The following is a 27898-nucleotide window of genomic DNA, read 5'->3' as shown; positions in this document are numbered from 1 at the left end:
ACGCAATTTTTAAAACCAATTATGTTAAGTGAAGAGCCATGGACAACTCAAGACTGATAAACATTCTTCACCAAACATACAAAATGTATTACTTAGTTCTTAGACTTTATTAACATGAGTATGTATTCTCTAACACACAAAATGTTATAAAAATTCCGTTTATTCTCAATGCGGCAATCAATTATCTTATAAATGTTTCCAAATGATGCAAAGTAATCACAAAGAAGCAGAGTCATATCAAACTGTATAAATGTAGAAAAAAAATCTTAGATTTAATTCTAAAATTTTAGGATGAATGTCCAGCTGGATTAGACTGTTCAAAATGTGGATTCACACACTTGCTTGATGACACAGGCAACATTTTGTATTTCTTCTTCTGTCAGTTCTACACTGACAGCTACACGAATACTGGAAAGAAGAAAAATGAAGGTTACTTTACCAACTTTATCCAAACAAATGACATGACTTTGTAAAATACAAAATATAATTCAAAACAAAGTTGGTGGTACCAGAGCTAACTGTTAAAGATATCACTCTTACCTTGGTGGTACAAGAGCTAAAGACATCACCCTTACCTTGGTGGTACCAGAGCTAACTGTTAAAGATATAACTCTTACCTTGGTGGTACCAGAGCTAACTGTTAAAGATATCACTCTTACCTTGGTGGTACCAGAGCTAACAGTTAAAGATATCACTCTTACCTTAAGTGGTGGTACCAGAGCTAAATGTTAAAGATACACTCTTACCTTGGTGGTACCAGAGCTAACAATTAAAGATATCACTCTTACCTTGGTGGTGCCAGAGCTAACAATTAAAGATATCACTCTTACCTTGGTGGTACCAGAGCTAACTGTTAAAGATGTCACTCTTACCTTGGTGGTACCAAAGCTAACTGTTAAAGATATCACTCTTACCTTGGTGGTACCAGTGCTAACTGTTAAAGATATCACTCTTACCTTGGTGGTACCAGAGCTAAATGTTAAAGATACACTCTTACCTTGGTGGTTCCAGCGCTAACTGTTAAAGATACACTCTTACCTTGGTGGTACCAGCGCTAACTGTTAAAGATACACTCTTACCTTGGTGGTGCCAGAGCTAACAATTAAAGATATCACTCTTACCTTGGTGGTGCCAGAGCTAACAATTAAAGATATCACTCTTACCTTGGTGGTATCAGAGCTAACTGTTAAAGATGTCACTCTTACCTTGGTGGTACCAAAGCTAACTGTTAAAGATATCACTCTTACCTTGGTGGTACCAGTGCTAACTGTTAAAGATATCACTCTTACCTTGGTGGTACCAGAGCTAACTGTTAAAGATATCACTCTTACCTTTGTGGTACCAGAGCTAACTGTTAAAGATATCACTCTTACCTTGGTGGTACCAAAGCTAACTGTTAAAGATATCACCCTTACCTTGGTGGTACCAGAGCTAACTGTTAAAGATATCACCCTTACCTTGGTGGTACCAGAGCTAACTCTTCGGACTCCAGATATCTGGCCAGAGTAAGAGCTACACCACTTGCATAGGCCTGGAAAAACAAGTTATAAATTTTTCGAATCTATTATCAAGAGGGGTAAGTTAGACTACATAAATAACATTAAAAAATTGAGGATAAGTCCTATACCAATTATGATAATCTGACATGGGAAATATTTCTGTTGCCAACGAACTTTCCAAATTTTTTCAACTATTGGTATATTAAGATTAAAATAACCCATTACTAGTCAACCATTTCTTTGTCTTACCCCATCCACAATCTGTTGAAGTTTCCTGGCGTCTTCCATCCTGTTGTCTGAGGGTCTGGCCAGCTGAAGGTGATGTATGGGGGACACAGGTTCTCCTAGCAGCTTTAGATGAGGTATGCTGGGTGAGGAATATGACACTGTTATGTTATTATTACATTGAGAGGGGGACACAGGTTCTCCTAGCAGCTTTAGATGGGGTATGCTGGGTGAGGAATATGACACTGTTATGTTATTATTACATTGAGAGGGGGACACAGGTTCTCCTAGCAGCTTTAGATGGGGTGTGCGGGGTGAGGAATATGACACCGTTATGTTATTATTACATTGAGAGGGGAACACAGTTTCTCCTAGCAGCTTTAGATGGGGTATGCTGGGTGAGGAATATCACACTGTTATGTGATCATTACATTGAGAGAGGGACACAGGTTCTCCTAGCAGCTTTAGATGGGGTATGCTGGGTGAGGAATATCACACTGTTATGTTATTATTACATTGAGAGGGGGATACAGGCTCTCCTAGCAGCTTTAGATGGGGTATGCTGGGTGAAGAATATGACACTGTTATGTTATTATTACATTGAGAGGTTAACTACAGTAAGTTCTATCTATAACAGTAAGATGTATGTTCATGCCCAGCTCATTCTCTCTATAGGGAACCTAGATATCATGTAATTTTAAAACCACTTAAGATAAATAATAGAAAAATGCATGTTGCCCCTTAACTGTCAAATAACCAAAATCAAAACTGACAAGTTACCGGTCTGTATTTCTCATGAAAGATTATGTAGCTAATAGACAGGTCAATTATAATTACTACTATAAACTTTTTACCTTGATAAGGCTTTGTGCATAAGCTTGCAATTGTGTTGAAGATCAGCAAACATTTCTGAAACAGCAAAAAGCATAAAAAGTTTATTTAATAACCATAGGTCTTCCAAAATAACAATTTCATTCAATTTATGGTCTTCTCAGCTCTTGCTTCAAATGTAAAATTTCAGGAAATATGAATGTGAAGACAAGCAAGCTAAATGTAAATCCTCAAAACAATTTAAAGACAATATACCTGTATCTTGTTCCATCAGGTTCAGAGCCTCAATGGCAGCAGCAGCCAACATGGGTGGTAGAGAGGCAGAGAAGCAGTAGCCCTGACCTGACAGCCTCTGGAAACAGACCACAGTCTTGATAACAGTTGCTCAGTAGCAAGGCTTTCATAAGAGTCATCATTTGGGAGGCCATAGACTTATAAGACAGCCTATATTTTCAAAGACGACTGAACGGTTTTCAAAATTTTTGTGTTGGTTGGTTGGACTCTATTACAGACCAAATTACAGATTCTCATTTTGAACATCCTGTACCCCAAACCCTGGGGTAACCCTGCCATGCAGCTGTGATTGTAACATATATTGGAAATGAACTATGCTGTCCACACTACATGTGGAATCAAGTTGAGTTTTCAGCAATGATCATTTCACATGAAGGGTGCTGACAGAGGCAATCCACAACAGAAAGATTACCAGCAGCCTAAACAGAGATAAGGTCTGATGCTATCCACCCCCAACCCAGCCCACAGCTAATGACACCCTGCTGTCATGTGATAGCAGTCACATACATTTATTGTTGTCTTTACCTGATGATCAACATTTCTACTGCCACTATTGCTATTTCAAGTATCCTAAATTCATGGTTGATATTTTTAATTTCTGTCTTTACCTGATGATCAATAACAAATGACCTTCCACAACAGAACCCTCCAATGGAGCCCACAGCATTCTCCAGGGTGGCACATACCATGTCAATATCATCTATCTGAAATAGCAAAGATTAAAAGTTTGCTGGTAGAAATCTAAAAAGAAAACATTCACCAGATCTGATACCAAAGAAAAGGGTAAACACTGGAAAAAAGTAAATAACAAGAAAAAAAAAAAAAAAACTACTACATATCAAAATGTTACGGTTAACCTGTAATAAAGATCAGTACCCAAGATCAACACCTGCATAATTATAATAAATTATATTTTATTCTAACTAGAGGATCAGAGAGGCGATACCGCCTCCGAATATTGTACCACCAGCTGGAGCAAGCGCATTCGTATAGACCCCCACATACACAAAATAAGGGACACAGCCACCAGTTTTGTGCTTGACAAGCTGTAAAAATGCAATCAACAAGAATTTTTAAACTATTGCAAAAAATATATATGGTACAATCAAATTTAAGTTCTTCGTAAGGTAGGTCAAGGGTCAATTTCAAGGTCACAGTAAATTGCCAGTATATGACTTCCTATTCAAGTTCAAGAGTAACTATGGACCTATCTCTGTCAAGTTTGAAGTTAAAAGAGAAAGAAATTAGCAGAGTTCAGTTCATGATAAAAAGTAGGTCAAAGGTCAATTTCAAGGTCACATTTAGATTGCCAGTATATGACTTTCTATTCAAGTTCAATAGTAACTATGGACCTATCTCTGCCAGTTTTGGAGATAAAAGGGAAGCAAAATTTGCAAAGTTCAGTTTATGGTGAAAAGTAGGACAAAGGTCAATTTTAATGTCACATTTATAATGCCAGTATATGACTTCCTATTCAAGTTCAATAGTAACTACGGACCTATCTCAGCCAGTTTTGGAGATAAAAGGAAAGCAAAATTTGCAAAATTCAGTTTATTGTGTAAAGTAGGTCAAGGGTCAATTTTAAGGTCACATTTAGATTGCCAGTATATGACTTCCTTTTCAAGTTCAATAGTAACTATGGACCTATCTCTGCCAGTTTTGGAGATAAAAGGAAAGCAAAATTTGCAAAATTCAGTTCATGGTGAAAAGTAGGTCAAAGGTCAATTTCAAGGTCACATTTAGATTGCCAGTATATGACTTCCTATTCAAGTTCAATAGTAACTATGGACCTATCTCAGCCAGTTTTGGAGATAAAAGGGAAGCAAAATTTGCAAAATTCAGTTCATGGTGAAAAGTAGGTCAAAGGTCAATTTCAAGGTCACATTTAGATTGCCAGTATATGACTTCCTATTCAAGTTCAATAGTAACTATGGACCTATCTCTGCCAGTTTTGGAGATAAAAGGGAAGCAAAATTTGCAAAGTTCAGTTTATGGTGAAAAGTAGGTCAAAGGTCAATTTTAAGGTCACATTTAGATTGCCAGTATATGACTTCCTATTCAAGTTCAATAGTAACTACGGACCTATCTCAGCCAGTTTTGGAGATAAAAGGAAAGCAAAATTTGCAAAATTCAGTTCATGGTGTAAAGTAGGTCAAAGGTCAATTTTAAGGTCACATTTAGATTGCCAGTATATGACTTCCTATTCAACTTCAATAGTAACTATGGACCTATCTCTGCCAGTTTTGGAGATAAAAGGGAAGAAAAATTTGCAAAGTTCAGTTCATGGTGAAAAGTAGGTCAAAGGTCACTTTCAAGGTCATAGTAAGATTGCCAGTATATGACTTCCTATTCAACTTCAATAGTAACTATGGACCTATCTCTGCCAGTTTTGGAGATATAAGGGACTAAATGTTATAATTTTGGAGTTACCATAATGTGCCTTAAATTTCGTACAGAAAAAATTAATTAAAATAAAGAAAATGTCATTTTGGTCAAAATTCTTGAAATAGGAGGTGCTCTGAAGTTTCAGAAGTTCAAATTTTATGAAATAATGTCATTTTTTCAACACAAGTTGTCTGCTTTGCCAAGCCTTATGTTTTATTTTTCCAGAGTTCAAAATTTATTATCCATTACCGTACTGCACATTTTGCTTTTACCACCAATATGTACTTTTTGATACAGCGTAACTCGAAAACCGTATGGAATACAAAAAAACCGAGACCACTTCCAGTGTTGGGCTTTACATGCTCTACAAAATGCAAAAAAGAATGGGTCTCTAGCATTAACGGTTCCCGAATTAGAGACAGTTTTCAGTTTCGGTATCTTATGGCCGCTACTCCCGTGAAAATGCACCGATTGACCCCAAATTCATGGAGATGAAAGATGACCTGAAGGGTAACACCTTCCAATAATATTATTGGTTAAGTCTGTGTGGTGTCTGAAAAACAGGGCAAAAAAAATTTTTTTCGTAAAAAATTTCATTTTTTTGAAAATTTTGGCCCATTTGACCTTGAAGTAAAGGTCAAAGGTCAAATCCAAGGGTATATTTGAAATCTACACATATGACTTTTGGAAAGCCGTCTATAGAAATTTTTCCCATAACTCCTTCCGTAGGGTAGATAATTAGCATTTAATTTTGCCATTTTTAGACAAGGGTGCATTGCAATGAGTGCCACACCCAGACCCCAATACCGACAAAGCCCAAATTTTACGTGGAACGAGTTGAGATTATAGGTGACCTAAATCCATGAGATGGGTACGGGGGCCCTTACCGTCTAGGAGGAGAAGCGGTAACGGTAGCCATCCGGCGGAGCCGGCGGAGCCAACGGAGCTGGCGGAACGATCCGGACGGGACCGAAACCATGTGTACCGCCAGCGCTAACGCTGGTGGTACAATAATAATATTTCATTCAACTCTTACACGCTTATTTATGAAAGCAGGAAAAATCCACATTAATATCATATTGAAGTACTCCCCCCTGGGTTATTCTAGGCTCTATTCCCATAGATTTTAGATCGATCTATCCCTGCGGGGAGTCTCACTAGATTACTTTCAGATAATCTGACTTAAATGTCCGTCCCGTTTACTACAAGCTGTAAGGGGGTAATTAACTTTCGTGTCCGCCCGACTGACAGCTATTTAGCGTGAACCCCCAGGGAGTTAGGTCGATCTAAAGTAGGTCGATCTAATCTATGGAAATGGGGTGCTAGAGATCTAAAAATATCTTTTCAGATATGATTACTTTAAGTAGGTCACAGTATGCGCTGGTCTGTGTATTGTAAGTGTGTAGGTGTGTATGGCCTAGCGTATCCTTTCAATATATATATATACCACAACCAGACAGTGTACCAGTTACAGTCAAAGTGAGGGGCTACCATGAAGACAACAGGGGGTAAGATTTTTTCATTTGTCCAGTACCTGAAAGGATATTCAGTGTATACAGGCATTTCTGTGATTCTATGCTGAGGTGCACGTCTTTAGAGAAATCCAGTAAGTTACATTTGTGAAGATTATCAAGCAGCCATTTGAGATAACAGTCACCTATTTTTGAATCTATTTCTGGACCTACAGCATGTATTTGTATATAATCACTATGTAAATGACAATTAACGTTGTGTCCTCCTAACAAGGACTTACGCTGATTTATGATAGATGAGAAGATGAAAATGTCTTAGTTTTTATCAGATCCACAAACACTGGTGCTGTATCTGAAACCACATCTACAATAGCAACAGTAACTGTTACTCAAATACATTGTGCTTTTGATTTATGTTCAGTGCATATATACCCAACACTTCATATGAAGGAGATGGAAATTAAAGAATGACAAAATGGCTGATAAGCTTTTCTGACTGAAATATTGTCAGCAAAATACAATGGCAAATATGATTGATAAACCACCACAAGTTTAGTATTAAACAGACACACACAAAAAGCAACATAAACACCTCCTAAGAAAAAAATGTATATCAAGATATGTTTAAGTAGTACAGTTAGTTAGTCTGTATCAATTATGCATGAAACTTTCTGGAGGCAATTCAAGTAGCAACTTCAGTTGTATATTTAGGCAATCAATGCATTTGTTGATAGCAGTTAGAAGTTTATAAATCTGTCATGTTCAATCCTCATTTGGTTTTCTTTTTTCACTTTATATCTGCTTTTTTCAGGGAACTGGCAGGGTTTGACTGAAGCACAATAACAATGAAATTACATCAATTTCATACATTAAAAGGATGTTTTTTATGGATATACATATTAAAATCTACATGATCTATGAGTTATTTACATGTACATGTCACTTGGTTAAAACTGACGTATCCACTTACTGGTACACAGCAACATAGCATCTTTACATTTTTGTTACTCATTATAAGTTGACTTAATATTAAACTAACTGGTGATAAAGTATACGGGTTTGAATTTGTGTAAATATAAGCCTTAACTTTCAAAAGCATATACATATATGTAATAATTGGTATAAGTATCAATGCAATCCTCTCCATTGCAGGCTGTGCCAAGAGTTCGAGAAAACAAGAAAATAAACACAATGCTGCTTCAGTGAAAAGCTATCTTCTTTAACATCTACTAGAGTACAAACAGCTTGTGTATTTTGCTTGTAACAACAGAAAATTAGGAAAATGAGCCAGGTGAAAGAATTCAAAGAAAATCTTTTTACCTCCTCTGGTCACAGCACCAGTGTCAGCCTAAGGGCACTTCCACAAGATGAAAACATCAAACACATCTACGCAAGGGGGAAAGAAATAGGACAAGCAGAATTTGAAGTCTGTAAGATACCAGTTCTAGGGCAGAGTGGAGCTGGTAAAACATCTCTTCTAAGACACCTGAGAGAGTTAGAATTCGAGGAAGCTCATGTTCCCACACAAGCTGCTGACTTGCATAATATAGAGATATCTAGAGTAGACGACCAGTGGAAGGACATTGTTGAAGCAGTTGATGAAGAAGAGAGAGCTACACTGGTGTATACAGCACAACATGCCACATCCATACCCCCACCCCAGGAGCATTTAAATACACCCCAGAAACAGCAAAATACCCCCCTGAGCCCAGAAGGGAAAAAAAAGGTGTCATCTAGGAAAATCAGCCATTACCTCGTCTTTGCCACTTATGTCTTTGTCAATTTGGTCTGTGATCTTGGAAGACAGGCGCTTAACTGTGGGTTTGTCCCCTTACTCTGTGTTATAATTTACCTGGCCTACTTACCTGACCGTAACATAGAGACAGGGGTGAGATATGGGCAGGCTGGAGCTATTGGGATCATTGTGGTACAAACATCTCTTGACGTTCTAACTTCATATCAGAACTATGCATTTCTTCTGTTGGTGGCATACATTGTTAGCATATCAATTCTCGGTGCAGGCTACTCATGTGGGTTTAGGGTTGGCATAGCAACAGCTCTATGTATATTTCACTTTACTGCACATGACAGCATAAACAAAGTGCTAGAGCATATTTACATTGGAGAATTTCAAAATTTTACCCACCTTTTTTACTATCATATTGGTGCTTTTCCAGGAGCATTTTTCTACCTTCTGACCTGCACAGGTAGTATACCAGCTGTACTACAATACTCACTTTGGGGCTTGATGACTGCACTCTCCACTTATCTCTCAATGGCAAAATATTCACTTCAGATATTGACTCTTTTATTTGGCTTTCATTATATTTTATGGCTTATGATAGGGGTTGTAAAATTTGGAAGATATCTTGTTACCAGATTTTATATCAATTATTTTGCAAAGAGAGCAATAGGTTTGTTGATAGGGTCTGCCATGGCATGGACTTTAGGTATGGAATTGATATTGTGGCAAGTACATGATCCTTGGAAAATTCTTGAATCTTTCATTGGTTTGGCTGTCATAATTTGGTCAGAGGTAATTGCTTGGTACAATGTAGTTCAAAACAAGGCCTTCAATTGTGTAAAACTAAGACAGGCTATCTTAAACTGTGAGTGTGGGAAGAAAGGCATTCCAATCCACTTCCACGTGATAGACTTTGCTGGTGATGCAGTGTACTATATAGCCAGACAGGTTCTCATGCCTCAAAGCGCCATCTACATTGTTGTCTTTGACTTTGTAATGGCTCAAAGAGACATGGCAGCACAACTTGAAGACCTTGTTTACTGGCTGAATCTTGTTTCTAGTTATGTTCACACAAAAGGACCTGTTCGCTCAGTTTTTATTGTTGGTACACACAAAAACAGTGTTGACAGAGTTCTAAGAAAAAACATTGCAAAACAACTTACAGAACATTTACGGAAATCGAAATACTTCGATTACTTGGTTCAGAACAAGTTGCCAAGCAGCTGCTTGTGTGACACAGTTGTGTTTGAAGTTGAGAACAAAGTTAGTTTGGCTGAGGATAAGGAAGCTTGCTATGTCAAACAAGAGATAGTCGATATTGCTATGGAACTGTCCTTCTTGAAAGAAAAGGTACCCATAAAATGGCTGAAATTCCTCAAAGTACAAGAAAGATACATGTTGTCTGGTCAAAGTGTGATAACACTGGCAGAACTCAGAGAGGAAACTCAAAATTTGGTACAAGATGAAAATGATTTTTCCCAGATGATACAATTTTTTCACCGTCGTGGAGACATCATACAAAAAAATTCTAGAGACGACCAAGAACACTATGTTGTCCTTGATCAGACTGTCTTAATAGACACAGTTATAAAACTGGCAACTTTTTGTAACCCTCAGAAAGGCTTTGTTCCCCTCACAAAACACACTTTGGAAACTGCAGTTCAAGTGAAAGACATACAGCCAGAAATCATGGTAGATCTGCTGAAAACATATGAACTTGTCATTGAATACAAAGAAGGCGACGAACGACTGCTGGTGCTTCCTAACAGACTGCCAAAGTATGAGAATGGTTCCTCAGGTAGAGAGCGCCCTCTATGGTCTGGTCAGGAAACTGACCAACATTTCTACATTGATATCAAGAATACCAACAGACACTTTGCTCAGAATGTTTTCCTGTGTCTTCTGGTGAAATGCCACACAGCATCTGGAGAAAGCTACTTTCTTGATGATGCATCGGGTCCTTTGATCTACAATAACATGGCCAGGTTACACTATCACCATGATATTGAGGGACAGCAAACCACTCTCATCTACAGGTTAACAATGCTCAATCCAACAATATTCCAGAATGTGATACAAGTTACCACAAGAGGTACACCAGATATGGCCATCTACGGCATTCTGAGTATGTTACACAGATTTCTTCAAGAGCTGATTCAAAGAGATTTCCTCAAAATGACATACATTATGGGACCAGCAGAAACGGAGAACTTAGACTGCGGCCACAAGGATCCTCAGGTATCATAGTTTTTGCTAAAATCTCTCACACAGTGCATTCATCTCTCAGTAATTAGTCACTAAATGATTCTTTTCATAACCACATTCATTGTCCGATTTCTTAATACAAGTAACTTATTGTTGAAGAAACATTATTAATTTGAAGTAAAAAAAAAAAAAAAAAAAAATGATGGAAAAACAAATCCCAAACACAAGTTCAATCAAATTTTATATTTCAGAACCATATCCACGTGTACGATTTGGTCAATGAGAAGTCGAAGGAATTTCCAACTGGTGACATTTCAATCAGCTGTCCTTGTATGACTGGCACACCCAAGACTGTACATGTCCCTGTACAGGTGAGGCTTAATAAATTAATATTTTTTGCTGTATTATTGTATGAAAGTTGGTTATAACTGCACATTTTTCTATTTAATTAGTTCCAGTTTAATTTAATTTTTAAATTATTTTAAAACATTACCAAAATACATGCTTTTTTTTTCAAATTGCAATGTAATATAATTGACATAACAATTTGCTTGTGTATTTCTAATGAAAATTGTTCTTCCAGACAAAAAATTATGGGAAAAACCTGTCTGAGGGAGAATCATCCACCTCGAGTACCACCAATAATCCATCAGGCTCTACAGTTCACCACAAGGTTCCTAAGGTATCATAAATTCTAACAAAATCTCTCATAATATACTGTAATTATATTCTTTTCTCAGTATTTAGACAATTTATGAATCTTTTCATAACCATGAACTTTGGTTTATTTCTGATGAAAATTGTTCTTACAGATGAGTACTTCTGTGAAAAACCTGTCTGAGGGAGAATCATCAAGTTCAAGTGGGCCAAGACACCCCAGTTCTCCATCAGGGTCCACAGTAACAGCTATATGTCAGGAATCCAGAGGCAGGACTGAAGAAGTATGTCCACATATCTATTTTAAGTGCTAAGTCTGATTCAACTTTGAACTGATAGACGCTTGAGACCACAAATTACCTTTCAATACCTAACTTAATTCAATTTTGTACACGGTTTTAAAATCCCCCAAAAATCCAATTGCTTTTATTCCCTATTAAATAAACTTGGCTGTTCAGATATGAAAAACAAACAGATAACATTGATTATCTTAAGCTTTGCTGTACTGTAACTGTTTCTAATGTTTCCTTCACTAGCCACAGCAGAGCAGAGCTCAAAGTGAACTTGACATGTTGGAGATATGTTACGAACGTTTGGTTCGTGACCTTGACCCCAACGACATCATGGCTTCCCTGGTATCCAAGAGAGTCCTCACCCTGGAGCAAGGCAGATGTTTGAAACGGTTAAGTGAAAACAAAGGCAGGGAAGAGGCAGCAACAGAATTGTTAATACTGATTTATGGGTGCAAAAAAGTACAGTACCCGGTGACTGCCCTCAGAGAAGCTTTGGAAGAAAATGACATTACTTGGCTTGCTGAAATACTAAAGATTTAAGGCCGGTGATAGGGTTAAATAAGCTTAAAATCATGTTTTTGAGTTTTTTGTGTGTTTATATTAATCAAAAAAGTATCTAACGTTGGATGTAATAATTTTTATGAATTTGCATCGCAAAATGTGTCTTTTGATGAGTTTTTCAACCGGCACGCGCCCCAGTCAGGCTGACAACCAAGCCACGCCTCTGTTACTAAGGGCCGTTGCCATGAGGGGGTCGGAGCACATTTAATGAGTTATAAGCCGATTACGTGTGCCGTAATAGGTCATAAGTCTCACATCAGCTTAGCAGCGAAGAAGTCTAGCTAGTACACTATGGGGAAGAGAAAAGTTCGTGTTAAATGTCCATTTCCTGAGGAAAGAAAGAAAATTTTGAAAGAGAGTAGGGCCTATGCGTGGCGGCTGGGGAAAACCGGTCCTATTTGTTCATACGGATGACTGATTTCTGAATACCTAATAAATGGACAAAAGAGTTAATCGAATCGTCTAAATTAATTGACAAATGAAAGAAAAATCGATAAATAAAAAAAAAAAAAAAAAACGCTAAAAAGGATACTTTTAGCCTAGCTAATTTTTGCAATATATATTGGCGAGCGTATCTGCGACACGTTACGAAACCATAATGATTGTTGGTCGCCGTTTGCAAAAGGTAAATCTAATGTTGCCAAAATAAAATTTTATTCTCCAAGATATGATATCATGGAGCTTGAGAGACACGCGAAAAATTGTGATGTGAATGGACAAACGAGAGAAATCCAAGCAAGGGTTGACAGCATGATTAAAACAATAAAAATAAAAACGCATGTTAGCGGCTTTGCATTTTGCGATGTTTGGAGAAAAACAATTTCAAAATCACTGATCAAGCGGGAAGAAAGAGTTCAAAATGTATCCAAAAATGAAAATCACAAAAAGACCCCGAGAATAGTCAAGACTAGCAGGTAAAAAGCAAATAGGGTCTAAGTGTCATGTGTGTAAAAATAAAATATTTATTCAAAAGCCTTCTCTCAGCCACTTTTATCGCTGATTCTTGTGCAGCTGAGCGTCTCCCCTTTATCTTAGCTGGCATTTTGAGAAATACCACTATGAAGTAATCACTGGACTTTTTCCGTTGATCTGACGATTACAAAGTGTCGTGCAAAATAATCCTGCAGCGTTACCCGTCAAAAAACTCGTATTAACACAAGTGACGGGCACTTGCTCTCGACACAGTTTTATGTGATCACTTTGCCGATAACAAAGAAGGAATCTCTCAGGTAAAATTACTCGATTGCCGAGAAAGAGCCATTGAAACGTTCAAATGTAACTTCACACCTCTTAATTGCGGTTAAACGTAATCGCCTTTGTTAGCACTTCCTTCTACATATCCTTGACACCCTACGGGGCATCACTAGGCTAGGGCCCTCTCCAGAGCTGTCAATCAAAATGGCGGCACGCTTACATGCCTAACGAGTGGTCGGAAAATGTAACAAAAGCACGATTTTCTGCCCCTTCAAAGCACCCAAACAAAATATTTTTAGATGACAATAAACTATGGTTCCATCTGATCGTATAACCGATAACAGGTAAATTTGCCAGCTAAGCATTTGACTAATAAGCCCTGTTAACCAACCTGTGAACGTTTTTGGCTGTTTTAACAGCTTTCTATATTGACGAGATAAGTGAATCGCTGCCAAGTATATCTCACTATCTGAGCAACCGATCGTTACAAAAGTTGCACCTATTGTTGTTAGGAATGTGGACTACAGCATGATATCAGGGGTTTAAGAGGAAATTATTTGTTTGAAAGTTATCGCCTTTTGAAGTGAATAACCCATTGAAATATGGGCTGATTTAACGTAAAAGATGATAAAATCAAAAGTAAATAGTTTAAGACAATTCCCTGGTACCGCGCTGTAGTGCTTTCACCCAGCTTTATGAGGCCTTTTGAATCACTTGAATAGCTGTCTTGGTTATAGAGAAAATCCCAATACCGAAAACGGCATTTTCCCCCTCAAATTGGCGCCAGAGCTTCATCCGTTGGACACTGTACTTAATCCCCGTCTTTAATTGGCCTTTTGGGAAGTTTGTTTTAATTTTTTATAAAAACTTATAAGCCCAGGGCTTTGTTTCTATGACTTTGGTCCTTTTACTATCAGTCACCTTAAACGTGATGACTACAATGAGGGATGACAATAACTACATTTTGAGAAAGCAAAAAAACATGCTTTAACCTCATTCACACTTAGTATTTATAACATTGGAGCTTGAATTCTCATGGACACTCATGTGTTGTATTAAACTTTTGTTGTGATATGTAGCTTCTTGAAAGAGACTTTCTGTTGCTCTATTTGAAAGGAAATTTTAAGATAAAATTCATTTATTTTCCACCTCTCTATAGATCGCATAGTTTCAGTGTCTGAAGTAAGGTTAGTTGTGGTGTGCCTGCTTGTTCCAATTATCAATTTACTGAAACTGACCCGAAAACTAGTGAGTGTTGCATACTTTTTTGTCATAAACTGTGTCAAAGTAAATATCTTTAATTATTTATTAATCATTTTTGTAAGTATAAAGTTTATCATTTACACTAGATATGTACATGTGGCAGTTTTGAGGATATACATTTTAATTTAGTTTTTCTCCCCATTATGTTTTGTCAACATAACCCCAAATCAACTTTTTTTACTTCTTCACTCAGTGAGAGATCCATTTTCACAGTATTACCTGTCTGCTGCTGTGTTATTTTTAATTTCATTAAGATATGTTTGTTTACAGGACACAGCATTTTTATCCAGTGTTTCACAATCTGAGATTATACCCGGTATTTACCTCCGCCAAGGAGGTTATGTTTTCACCCCTGTTTGTTTGTTTGTCATCAACATAACTCAAAAAGTTATGGATGAATTTCGATGGAATTTTCAGGGTAGGTCAGAAATGGGTTAACTTAGAAGTGATTCATTTTTGGTGGTGATCCCGATCAATAATCAATCAATAATCAATAATCAAAAATATCAAAAATTTAGGGGTGAAACGGCATTGGATGGAGACTTTGCTGCTTTGGTGGAGGTCTGCGCTCTCTGAGTGCTTTTCTAGTCTTATATATATATATTTCATGTTCCCTATCACTTAGTCAATTTTTACCACAAAAACCAACCAAATGCCAGCATAAAGTTTCAAATAGTATAACTAAGAGAATTACCAAAAATTATATTTGAACAAATTTTTCTGCTAGCTTTCTATGCTGTATATACATGGGGCACAAAAAGTAGGTCACATAAGTATGTTTAATTTCTAACCAAAAATTTTAAGAAAGGAGCATTCTAAAGCTCTTTTATGGCTGATGGAGTGATTAATTCAGTTCATCCCTTGGCATGTCGACTTATTTGAGTCCTATAAGAAACTAGTAGAAGTGGTCTATATGTGTTACTGGGAATCCACGCTCCACCAATGCTCGGTTCATATTACCTTTAATGTAATATTCTAATAATAAAATTTTATTCAAGTTTCGCATGCTTATGTATAAAAGTGAAAAAAATTCAAAGTAACATCTATATATTGTAGTGTACTCCTCTTCGGGTTATTCCAGAAGATCTAAAAATATCTTACAGATATGATAACTCCAGGTAGGTCAAAAAAAGTGCAGTGTAAGTTTGCATAGCCTACCAGTATATCATTTCAAAACTTCAACTAGGCAGTGGGGGAGGTACCATGAAGACAACATGGGGTAAGAGCTTTTCAATTCTCCGATACTTGAAGACAAGAGTACCTAAGAAGAACACTTATTCAAAAAGATCAATTATGCTAGAATTTATGAAGATTATGAAATAGCCATTTGGGATAAAATAACAAAAATAAATAAATAAATAAATGGAATCTGTTTCTGGGTCTGGATCTAAAGGTACAAGGTTTGTCAATATTTAACTATGGTGATGACAATGTTCTGAATGTTGCATCCTCATCACAAGGACTTCTACTGGTCAAGGGGATATTAGCAAATACCTTTGCCTTACTGTGAAGTTCATATATGCATAAAACTTGACATCAAAGTACATGATGGAAAGAAGTATACGTCCTGTTTAACTATTCTGATATGTCTGATTGAAGTATTGTGCCTAATAAATTTTAACACTGACAAATAAGGATGTTTAGGAAGAGAAGCATGAAACTGTGACTTGGCGGCAGAGCTGGCCGTTACAGCTGATATGGCGGACAAGACAGGTTAACTATGATAACTGCCAACACTGCGCTGTTGGTAAATTAAATTCACAATACAACAGAAACCTAACTGTTGACACTATTGTAGAGGAAATGCCGTGGTCAAAACTCTTTTGACGGTACAATAAAATATTATATTTTCAACATGTCTTAAGTTAAATACCTAAACTTTTAAGAATTTTATTAAATACATTTAAGTTTGCTTTAAATAAAAACACTGGCATTCTTTTCAGAAGAGACTCATGAGTCATATTAAGCACATACATGTTGCATTAAATCATCAAGGACGCTCTTTTATTTTTTGGTGTGCTCTGTTCTTATCAGTCACACATTAAAAGGCAACAGTATATTAGGCTTCAGTCCGTGTCAGTTGATTAAAATCAATAACTGTCTGCTTGCCTAGTAAATGATTAGCAAAGCACCTTAATGTTTATCATGACTCATTTAGGTTTACCGATCAAAACAACTGTGCAGTTATCAGGGTCTGAACTTGTGTGAATATACAACTTTAAGGTATTCTTTAAGAGATTTTCCCACCAAAACAAATTTTTCTAGAGAAAAAGGCAGCTTTTAACCTACTCAAAAATCATTGTTTGACCCATTCCCGCACTAGGATTTGATGTTAATTCCATTTTAATAAAGTAATTTAGTTATAAATATTTGGCTAGTCAGTTAGAAGAACATCTGCCTTCCTGACCTTCAAGAACATGACATTGTTTTTACTACCTGTGTCATACATAATACAGGTGTTTGAGCTATCATGTCTACCTGATAAAGCAGAGAAATTGATAAAAACATTACTTATGCTTCAGATTAACTTTTATTTATTGTCTTGTCTGAATTGGGAAGGATAAGAAGCTTTGCATGATAAAAATATGCACATGAACTTACAATATCATATATGTAAGTGATAACTGGTAGAAGTGCTACTGTCATAAAGTAGAATACTCTCAATTGCAGGCTAAGTCAGGAGTTCAAGAAAGCAAGGAAAGATGGACAATGCTGACTTAGTGAACAACCTCTTTCCTTAACATCCACCAGGGAATAAACAACTTCTTTAGATTATATACTTCCTAAGTATTGAGCTTATAACAGCAGAAAAATATCAAAATGAGCCAAGTGGAAGATTTAAGAGAAAATCTTTTTACCTCCTCCGGTCACAGCACCAGTGTCAGCCTACGGGCACTTCCACAAAATGAGAACATCAAACACATCTACACAAGAGGGAAAGATATAGGACAAGCTGAACTTGGTGTCTGTAAGATACCAGTTCTAGGGCAGAGTGGAGCTGGTAAAATGTCTCTTCTAAGACATCTGAGAGAGTTAGAATTCCAGGAAGCTCATGTTCCCACACAAGCTGCTGACTTGCATAACATAGAAATATATAGAGTAGACGACCAGTGGAAGGACATTGTTAAACCAGTTGATGAAGAAGAGAGAGCCACATTGGTGTACACTGCACAAAATACTGTATCCGTAACCCAACCACAGCGGACCCCTCAGGGGCATTTAAATACACCCCAGGAACAGCAAAATATTGTCCAGGGTATTTTTGCTGTTCTTGGGAAAATCAGCCATTACCTCGTCTTTGCAGCTTATGTCATTGCCAATATGGTTTGTGATCTTGGAAGACAGGCGTTTAACTGTGGGTTTGTCCCCTTACTCTGTGTTGCAATCTATCTGGCCTACTTACCTGACTGTAAGATTGTGTCAGGGGTGAGATATGGGCAAGGTGGGGCTATTGGAATTATTGTAGTACAAACGTATCTTGGTATACTAATAGAATTTCAGACTTATGCATTTCCACTGTTGGTAGCATTCATTGTTGGCATTTCAATTCTTGGTGCAAGCTACTCCTGTGGGTTTAGGGTTAGCATAGCAGCTGCTTTTTGTATATTTCACCTCCCTTTACATGACAACATAAACGAAGTACTAGAGCATATTTTCAATTTGAAATTCCATGATTTTTCACATCTCTACTATCATTTTGGTGCATTTCTGGGAGCATTTTTCTACCTCAAGACCTGCAGAGGTGGTATACCGCCTACATTAAAATATACACTTTGGTTGATGATGGCTGCACTCTCAGCATATCTCTCTATGGCAGATGTTTCATTACACACACTGACTGCTTTATTTGGCTTTCATTATCTTTTCTGGACAATGGTGGGGATAGTAAAACTTGGAAGAAATATAGTCACTAGAGTAAATTTCACCAACTTTGCCAAGAGAGCCATAGGTTTGTTGATAGGGTCTACAATGGCATGGGCTTTCGGTATGGAATTAATACTGTGGCAAGTAAATGACAACTGGAAAATTCTTGAATCTTTCATTGGTTTGATTGTGATAATTTGTCCAGAGTTATATGGTTATTATAATGTAGTCCAAAACAAGGTATTCAATAGTGTAAAACTTAGACGAGCTATCCTAGACAATGAGCGTGGAAAGAGAGGTATTCCAATCCACTTCCATGTAATAGACTTTGCTGGTCATGCAGTGTACTATATAGCCAGACGGGTTCTCATGCCTCAAAGTGCCATCTACATTGTTGTCTTTGACTTTGTAATGGCTCAAAGAGACATGGCTGCACAACTTGAAGACCTTGTTTACTGGTTGAATCTGATTTCTAGTTATGTCCACACAGAAGGACCTGTTCGCTCAGTTTTTATTGTTGGTACACACAGGGACAGTGTTGACAGGGTTCTAAGAGAAAACATTGCAAAACAACTTACAGAACATTTACGGAAATCAAAATACTTCGATTACTTGGTTCAGAACAAGATGCCAAGCAGCTGCTTGTGTGACACAGTTGTGTTTGAAGTTGAGAACAAAGTTAGTTTGGCTGAGGATAAGGAAGCTTGCTATGTCAAACAAGAGATAGTCGATATTGCTATGGAACTGTCCTTCTTGAAAGAAAAGGTACCCATAAAATGGCTGAAATTCCTCAAAGTACAAGAAAGATACATGTTGTCTGGTAAAAGTGTGATAACACTGGCAGAACTCAGAGAGGAAGCTCTAGACTTTGTACATGACGAGAAATGATTTTTCCCAGATGATACAATTTTTTAATCGCCGTGGAGACATCATACAAAAGAATTCTAGAAACAACCAAGAACACTCTGTTGTTATTGATCAGACTGTCCTCATAGACAAAGTTATAAAACTGGCAACTTTCATCAACCCACAGAAAGGCTGTGTTCCCCTCACAGAATACACTTTAAAAACTGCAGTTCAAGTGAAAGACATACAGCCAGAAATCATGGTGGATCTCCTGAAAGCATATGAGCTTGTCATTGAATACAAAGAAAGAGGGGAACGGCTGCTGGTGCCTCCTAACAGACTGCCAAAGTACGAGAATGGTTCCTCTGGCAGAGAGCGCCATCTATGGACTGGTCAGGAAACTGACCAACATTTCTACATTGATATCAAGAATACCAACAGACACTCTGCTCAGAATGTCTTCCTGTGTCTTCTGGTGAAATGCCACACAGCATCTGGAGAAAGCTACTTTCTTGATGATGCATCAGATCCTTTGATCTACTATAACATGGCCATATTACACTATCACCATGACACAGAAGGACAGCAAACCACCCAAGTCTACAGGTTAACAATGCTTAATCCAACAGCATTCCAGAATGTGATACAAGTTACCACCAGAAATATACCATACATGGCCATCTGTGGCATTCTCAGAATGTTACACAGATTTCTTCAAGAGCTGATGCAAAGAGATTTTCTCTACATGAGGTACATCATGGGACCAGCAGAATTAGAGGCCTTAGACTGTCACCACAAGGATCCTCAGGTATCATAAATTCTGCTGAAATCTTTATCATAAAAGACCACAAGTGTATTCTTCTTTCAGTAATAAGTCACTTTTTGCAGTATCTTGTCATAACCACACTAATTGTCCCATTTCTTATTACATATAACATCTTGTGGAAGAAACAATAATTTTGAAGTTATGTCAGTAAAATGATATAACAGAAAAACAACTGTCATATGCAAGTTGATCTGGTTATCAAAAACATTATATTTTAGAACCATATCCATGTGTGCGATTTGGTCAATGAGGAGTCAAAAGAATTACCAACTGGTGACATTCCTATCAGCTGTTCCTGTACCACTTGCACACCCAAGACTGTACATGTCACTGTACAGGTAAGTTGTCCTCATATTACTGAATTGCATGCCAATTAGATAAAAATCCTTTGTCAATCTTGTATGCAACAACAGCTTGATAAAACACAATAGCCAAAGACCTTAATACAAAGTTTAGCAAGAACACAGAGATTGATGATTTTTAAACTAAAACATGTAAAGTTCCTTAAATCCCATTTCGGGTGTACTGGTGTTTACTTTTTAAATATAAATCCAATAATCGTCAAGAGAGAGAGAAAGAGAGAGAGAGAAAATTAGTTTGAGTAGATGATTTGAAATTCATTTCTAATTCTTTTACCCAAATGTTTTAATAAATTAAATAAGACAGTTGGAAATCCTCCCCACTGTATTCAAATTTTAGGTTTGTACTTTTAAAGTCCTGAAATGTGAATGACTGTGATAAAGCATTTGGGAATTATTGTCACACCTTTTACATATTAAAAAATAAACAGATATCTTAACTGTTTACCATACAATACATTGTGACAACCAATCAAATAGTTGTTACAATGTTATTGCATTTTGTGTTCTTCATTTCAGGATCATAAAGAAACGGAGAGACAATTCAAAAATCTAAAAACCAATTGGACTTGTTTTGAAGATGACCTCAACCCTTTACCTGTCTTGTCCTACCTTTTGGAAAAGAATGTTCTGGATATAGAAGATACAGATGTTATTCGAGAGGCATGCAATACTTCACGGAAAGAGGGGTGCTACGAACTACTGAAGAGAGTGTATAAATGTTCTCCAGAAAAGAATCCAATGTGTCACTTTTGCAGCGTTCTGCGTGAGAAAAATTTCTCACATCTCGCTGATCTGTTGGAGCCACCTACAGAAAATGCAGATGAAACGGCAGTAAAATTGCTTTGACAGTGTCAGCTGAAAACAAACGTCAATCAGCAAAAAGCGAATACACATTTGATAGCCCTTATCATTCAAATGTCAAATGGGCAGTAATGTTATTTAAGATGGTTTATTTGTGAAGACTTTTGTTGTTACCTTATTGCCTCTTAAATTAAAAGTACTATATTTATCAGTTAAAACTCAGTTGTAGTCTCATTACTTTCGCATTGTAGACTGTTACATGTGGAGTGTATGCGACAAGAATGGGAGTATGCTAGGAACTGTATTTAATTTCCCACTTCTAAATTATAATTTAAAAGCACACATTATCTTAGGGAGTTGGGTTAGGCAAGGCATGCTGCTTGTTTCTGTTCTTGCTTTATGAGAAATTACCCAAAATCTAGTGAGTGTCGCATAGTTTTCTTTGTCATGGAATGAGTCAAAGTAGATTGTTTTCTTAAATTCTTTTTTTAAAATATAAATACCATTTACACTAGTTATGTAAGCATGTCAGTTTTGAAGATATATAACTTAATGTGAAAGTTTTTTTCTTCACATTTTGTTTAGTCCAAACGTCCCCAAATAATGATTCTTATATTTTCATATAAATATGTTAGTTTGTCGTCCATATTCAGTATTTTTATCCAGGTTTTCACAATCTGAGATTATTTTCTTCCATGTGTTACTGTTTGCTGAATTGTAGGTCATTCACTAAGGTATTGTCAAGGAATAACCAAACATGAGCATAGGTTTCAAAAAATAAAAAAAAACTCTGAACATTTATCATGGGACCCAACACCTAACCGGGGTGGGGTGGGGGGGGGGGGGGGATCCGGGGAACAAATCTACAAACCATCAGAACTGAATTATAAAACATGGAATTTCGCATTTCCACGAAAAAAAGCTCATGTGTGAATAACTCAGATTTCAGTCATATCAGGCTATTGGCAAAATCAAGGTGTCCAAAAAATGAGAAAATGGGACTAAACATTTAAGTGGAAGATAGTTATTTTCAGAGAAAAATATTTTTATGCCTAATCTTTAACTTTAGATGAGCTCATGGGAAAGCTGCTTGACCTTGTGAAAAGAACGCTTAAATAAAGCTTGTTAAGATATTATCAGCTTGTTGTTTTATTTACAATAATTACTTACATTAACCCCAAAGTGTTCTGAGATTCCTTTTCCTGTAGCACCAAGGACTCCAAATGAGAAGCTTTCTTCAACAAATAACCTTACTTTGTATTTGTATTTAAATTCAATCTGAAAAAAAAACGAGACACATTAGGCAGTCTTTTACATGAACAAATCAACTACAAACTACCATTTTGCATTTGCTTCAACTATTTTTCTATAGTAAATCATATTTTCATATATGTGCTGAAAGGTCCAAACAAGCACATTTCACGTTTTTATACTGAAATTTTTCTTCACGAACAACACTATTATGGACAATTTACTAGATGAAGTTCAGTAAATCTGTTTTCAATGATAGATCTTACATAACCAAGATATAGTTACCAGCTGAGGCAGTGGACACAAATCTCCATAGTTAGTGTACAGCCCCTCCACTACTAGGAATCTTCTGGTGGCTTTGGCTTTCTTAGGATTCTAGAATGTACACAGATTTCCAAATTAATTCCTTTTTTCAATATGCATTCATAATGTGCATATCCCCAACCAAACTTACTCTGTTATATACCAGGTATTAACCAATACTAGAACAAATTTTCAAAGAATGACGAAAAAGTGGGAAAAAATATCGATATAACGTTTTACAGGTTTTGTTTTCTTTGAGGAGAATGTTTATAAAGAGTGGACAATTAAAAGTACAAAACTATCTCAGGTATGGCATACTAGTTTATCTTTGGCCTGTTGCTCCTGTAGCAGTCTTTCCAAGTCGTTCATATCATTGTGTTTGAAGAACCTGAGGGACGACCTCGAGGCAGACAACCCTTTCTGGATGGCAAAATTCACACCTTCATCACTGGAGAGAGAGACAGAAAGTTGAAAGACTTCTTTTATTACATAACAGCAGAATAAAATGCTCCAAGCATACTTTTTCTTGACTGGCAAAAAACACATGCATTGCATTTTAAAATCTAATTTTCTTTTTTCTATTAAATGGGTATATTCTTCTTTTTTTTTACAATTTTATCACAGAGAGAATACATGGTCAATCATTCATAAACATGAATGCAAACCATCACAAACAAATTATATTAAAAGTATGAACATTAGTCATTCACTATACATTTCATCTTTTAATACCAAACCATCACAAACAAAATATATTTTCTTCTCTCACCAAAATATAATATCCCCTCTCTTAGAATAGGCGGGTATGGCACTAGCCACGGTGGCAAAGCCATAAGCATACAAGATGGCCTCCTCGCACTGCATGAACTTTGCCAGGCGGTCCTCCAGTTCAAGGTGGACATCTTGATGAAGAAAAACAGAAGACAGATGAAAACAAAACATTAAATACATTAGGATTTATATATAACAAACAGTTTTTCTTAAAGCATATTCATTATCCTTTTTTATAGCTTTTTTAAAACTTTGAACATTTAATGTGGGACAAACATCTTTTAACCAGGGGGTCCATGGGCTGCCTTCAGAAGTGAATAAAAAATTACAGAATTCTGTAATTCAGTGCAAAACCTCATGCCTGCTATAAAGAGCTCCCATACTTTGTGTGGCCAATAAATAAACACTAACTATCTAATTTCCATAGAAATTACACCCAAACAGAAGGAAGTAAACTTGTGAAAGAGGGTTAACTCCATTGTAGGGTTATTACATGGCTGAGCCTCTCAAAACATAACATGAATATAGAACATATGACATGAAGAGGCCTTAAGTTTCTTTACTACAAATGAGACCACTGGCCTATGTCGATTGTCTTAATGCAAAAAAAAAGTATCAAAATTTAATAAACATTAATAATGGATGTACTTTTATAATATTGTACCTAAAAACATCTATGACAAAAGGACAGTTTAGCACTGTGTATAAATTGAAAGAATCACCTGCCATATGAAATGATATTTTGAAGTTAAATAACATTCACATAAATTCCTCTGCATTAACATTTAATATGTCCAGATCATCACCACGGCCGCCTTACCCACTGTCCCATAGAACCCACGCGGACCACATGAGCCAACGCCATACTTCCTCAGGGACTTCACGGCAGCCTCCTAAATACAGTACAAAATACTGGTCAGAAATAAAGCAAGTTAGAAAATAAATTGGGAAATGGGGATTATATTGCAAACTGGTGATTCTCAAAATAAATGACATCTGAATCTCGTCAATATTATCTTGAATGATGAAAAAAGCAAATGAGTCATAAAAAATTTACAGAGTGAATTCCACTGTACAAACCTGTAAAATTTGCAATAATAAACATGTAAATAAAAACATAGACATTATTATAGTGTATAGCTACAATGACATAAGTAAGGCTTCGTTCACATGGAATGTCTATTTTCTAAAAAATTTAGAAAATAGACATTGCATGTGAATGAAGCCTAAGAGAGCCAGTGACGCACCTCTATAGAGGACTTCCCCACCATGCCAAGGAAGTTGAATGTGGCAGCATTCAAGCATTCTTTACCACCTGATTTTTTCACAAACTTTCCAATTTTTCTGTTTGAAATAAAGAAACAAATGTGTTGATGTTTTTCATTTCATTTTATTTTAGATGGAAAACATGTTACAGTACATATTTTTCTTCTAAAATCTTACTGAAAAAAGTGACAACTTTCAGGAACTTCTTACTGTCTGTTTCATTCTTTTCTTTTATCAAGGCACATAAAATATTACTCAGTTCTACAAATGACAATCACTATATCCACATAAAATATAAAACAGTTTATCCTCTTGCTCCTGCATATAGTTTTATTAACAAAAGTGACTTATACAGATATCCATGCAATTGTAAATACAAGCAAAAAATTCTTCCTAAATATTTAGCAAATCAAAATCATAATTCTGTTCTCTTACCCACAGACAAATCATGTAATCATAAGTATGTAAAATTATTTCACAAATATTAAGCAAACTGAAAATCAAAATCTTCCGTTCTCTTACCCTTCCACTGTGTTGTCCTGGAATGCGCGGAGGGCGGGGTGGTCTGGGTCAACCTCAGGTACAAGGGGCTCTGGTATCCATTCCACAACCAACTCTTCCTTCTCCTAGAAAAATAGACCAAAGGGCAGCATATAGGAGATGTTTTACAGAGCAATTCCATATTATTTATAGTTTCCCTCTGTACTTCATTTCATTTACCATAAAACTTATACCATTCTGTTGCAGTTCATACCAATTAAAAAAAATTAAATCAATGCTAACACTTCTTACTATTTTACTTGGAATCAGTGAAAATAAGAATAAAAACAAACATATATGAACTTGACATTGAACCCATTAAGCAAATTTTCAGATACCTTTTCTGTAAGTTCGCTTGCTGTTTGTTTTGGTGGAGTTTTCTTGGTAAAAATTAACTTGATTATCCAGATGATGAGCAAAGCTTCTACCACCAGATGATAAACTGGAGCCTGCAGAGCACAAAACAAATCAAACAAAGACATACTATAAAATCTTGCCTCTGATTATTTGTCCTGCTGCCTTTGCAGTTAACCTGACATAACATTCATATTTTCAATTATTTGTCTATAGCTGTACATGCTGAGGTAGAAATAAATAAAGAGAAATAAATTGCCAGCGCTACCCCAGTACGTGTGCTACAGGAACTTGAATAATTTGTTGAGAGAAAGATTATCACCAAGCATGTGCATTCTTTGGGAGGGTAATTATTCGTAACAAATGTTAGCATATAAGGCCATATAACTAGTGAACTAACCACATCTAGCAGAAAGGTATCAAATGTTCTATATTGCCAAGGTGACTCATCCGGCATCGTACGACTTTGTAGTATATTTATAGTTTTGCATAACTCGCGTTTGACAACCAAGAAAACACCGGCTACTTTGACTACTACAGAATATCCCAAAAAGCCATTGCTTTCAATAATTTCCATATAGTTTCCCCTTCATCTATTTCAGCTAAGACGGTCAACACATGTTTTTTACCTGTATAAGTGCCTGATAAAGCTCATAAAAATCTGTGGAAGAAGGCACAGTCTTCGCCCATGCACTACCCATTTTGGTTTAAAGATGGCGTTACTGACCCAAGATGAGCCGCCTGCTGATCCATAACCTTCCATGCTCCATCGTACTTCTGCAGTGTACATGTTACTAGTATACAACAAGTACAGAAAATACACATTGAATGCAAAAAATAGTTTACTGACTTTCGCCCCCCCCCCCCACGATAAGACATGATACATTTTTACAACGATAATATTATCATAAAAATATAAACAAATATCGTTACAAGGTTATAAATAAATAAATAAATAAATATATTATAATTTCAAAATAAGTTAATGAATAAATAAATAGGACAAAAATAAAATAATTGAAATAAAAGAAGAGAAAGAAAAGGCTGAATCACACCACTTTTAATCAAATCTAGTAGCGTAAAAGCTGGAATTTTTGTTATAACCAAGAAAAAAAATACGCACTGACCCCCTGAAAACCCTCTACCAGGGCAACGCTAAAGGAGATCATTGATCATTAGATGTTCTCATACGGAAGTAAACTTTGCAGAACAATGTTATCTCAACTTATTTGTACGGCAAATATGTGTTATCGCAAGTTGCGTACCTTAGTTCCCAATCTAAAATCAAAAGTTTCCTACACGATACGTGGATTGTAAACAGTAAAAGTTCACAAATTGTGCGCTAGAGTTTGTCAATCTCCACTACAGCAATCGAAAGAACGACCGATTGACATTTTAACCAGTCACTTCTTTGAGATCTCAATAAAATGTTCACCCTTTTCACTTTCTAATTCCCTCAGAAGATTGACTTTTCTATCAGTCAGCGTCTAGAGGAGTGCAATAGGATGTAGGCCCACGCATCACTTAAGTGTGTGTCCATGATAGGACCAGTCAGAGGGTGGCAAGGTGGGGGTCAACAGATTTCAACCAAATTCATAATATTGTTGCATATATAGGAGATATTAAGATTGAAGGCAACAATCCCAAAAGAAATCATTGGATATAATTATAATATGATATTTTATGTTTTGGCCATTTTTGGCTTGATTTTCAGCTTCGGTCAATAAAGCCACTTCATAAGCAAATATGTCAAAACTGATGACTTTTTAAAATTAATTGAAAATTTACCTATTTAAACCAGCCATTTGCCATTGAGAATATGTTACTAAATTTCAGTTTAACCCACAAACTAACGAGCCATGCCCATTTTTATGACCCCACCCCCCAAACTCACTTTTCTACCAAGCAATGTTCAAGCATTCATATCTCTCTTTTTGCAGGCTTGACAGCCATAAAATTTTATAGGGATCCTAAGCATATATTGGTCTAATCATACAAAATTCAAAAAGTGTGTTAAACACAACAGAAGATATTGAAAAAGTGCCTCAAACTTTAGCAATTTTAGCAGAAAACCAAACGGCCGAAATCAAG

The 27898-nt window shown here is 36.4% G+C and overlaps 4 protein-coding genes across 5 annotated transcripts; 3 read left to right on the top strand and 1 right to left on the bottom strand.

Annotated features, from left to right (window-relative positions):
• Window positions 1-142: 142 nt before the first annotated feature.
• Window positions 143-26611, bottom strand: LOC106170646 (serine palmitoyltransferase 1). Of its 2 annotated transcripts, XM_086999203.1 has the most exons (15): window positions 26437-26611; window positions 25792-25902; window positions 25436-25539; window positions 24895-24991; window positions 24468-24540; window positions 23646-23778; window positions 23195-23324; window positions 22859-22948; window positions 22493-22600; window positions 3458-3553; window positions 2811-2907; window positions 2579-2633; window positions 1749-1866; window positions 1458-1531; window positions 143-408 (listed from the first exon to the last, which is right to left on the bottom strand). In XM_086999203.1, the coding sequence occupies exons 1-15, from the start codon at window positions 26506-26508 to the stop codon at window positions 318-320; spliced, it is 1449 nt and encodes a 482-aa protein (XP_086855329.1). In that variant the 5' UTR covers window positions 26509-26611; the 3' UTR covers window positions 143-317. The 2 variants fall into 2 exon arrangements, with proteins under 2 accessions (XP_086855329.1, XP_086855330.1); XM_086999204.1 differs by lacking the exons at window positions 143-408; window positions 1458-1531; window positions 1749-1866 and adding an exon at window positions 2202-2286.
• On the top strand, window positions 6605-12257 carry LOC147763836 (uncharacterized). The gene is made up of 6 exons (XM_086999201.1): window positions 6605-6742; window positions 7859-10688; window positions 10907-11026; window positions 11239-11337; window positions 11468-11596; window positions 11849-12257. The coding sequence occupies exons 2-6, from the start codon at window positions 7989-7991 to the stop codon at window positions 12143-12145; spliced, it is 3345 nt and encodes a 1114-aa protein (XP_086855327.1). The 5' UTR covers window positions 6605-6742; window positions 7859-7988; the 3' UTR covers window positions 12146-12257.
• On the top strand, window positions 15629-19378 carry LOC147763835 (uncharacterized). The gene is made up of 2 exons (XM_086999202.1): window positions 15629-15842; window positions 17294-19378. Exon 2 carries the CDS (start codon window positions 17444-17446, stop codon window positions 19373-19375), a length of 1932 nt encoding a protein of 643 aa, XP_086855328.1. The 5' UTR covers window positions 15629-15842; window positions 17294-17443; the 3' UTR covers window positions 19376-19378.
• On the top strand, window positions 19378-22149 carry LOC147763834 (uncharacterized). Its single transcript, XM_086999205.1, has 3 exons — window positions 19378-20141; window positions 20378-20497; window positions 21038-22149. The coding sequence occupies exons 1-3, from the start codon at window positions 19386-19388 to the stop codon at window positions 21365-21367; spliced, it is 1206 nt and encodes a 401-aa protein (XP_086855331.1). The 5' UTR covers window positions 19378-19385; the 3' UTR covers window positions 21368-22149.
• Window positions 26612-27898: the final 1287 nt, after the last annotated feature.

This window comes from Lingula anatina, chromosome 1 (assembly GCF_051362555.1).
Source record: "Lingula anatina isolate TDL-2025a chromosome 1, LinAna3.0, whole genome shotgun sequence".
NCBI lineage: Eukaryota > Metazoa > Brachiopoda > Lingulata > Lingulida > Lingulidae > Lingula > Lingula anatina.
Note: the sequence above shows the minus strand (reverse complement) of the source record. Positions and strands in the feature narration are given on the sequence as shown.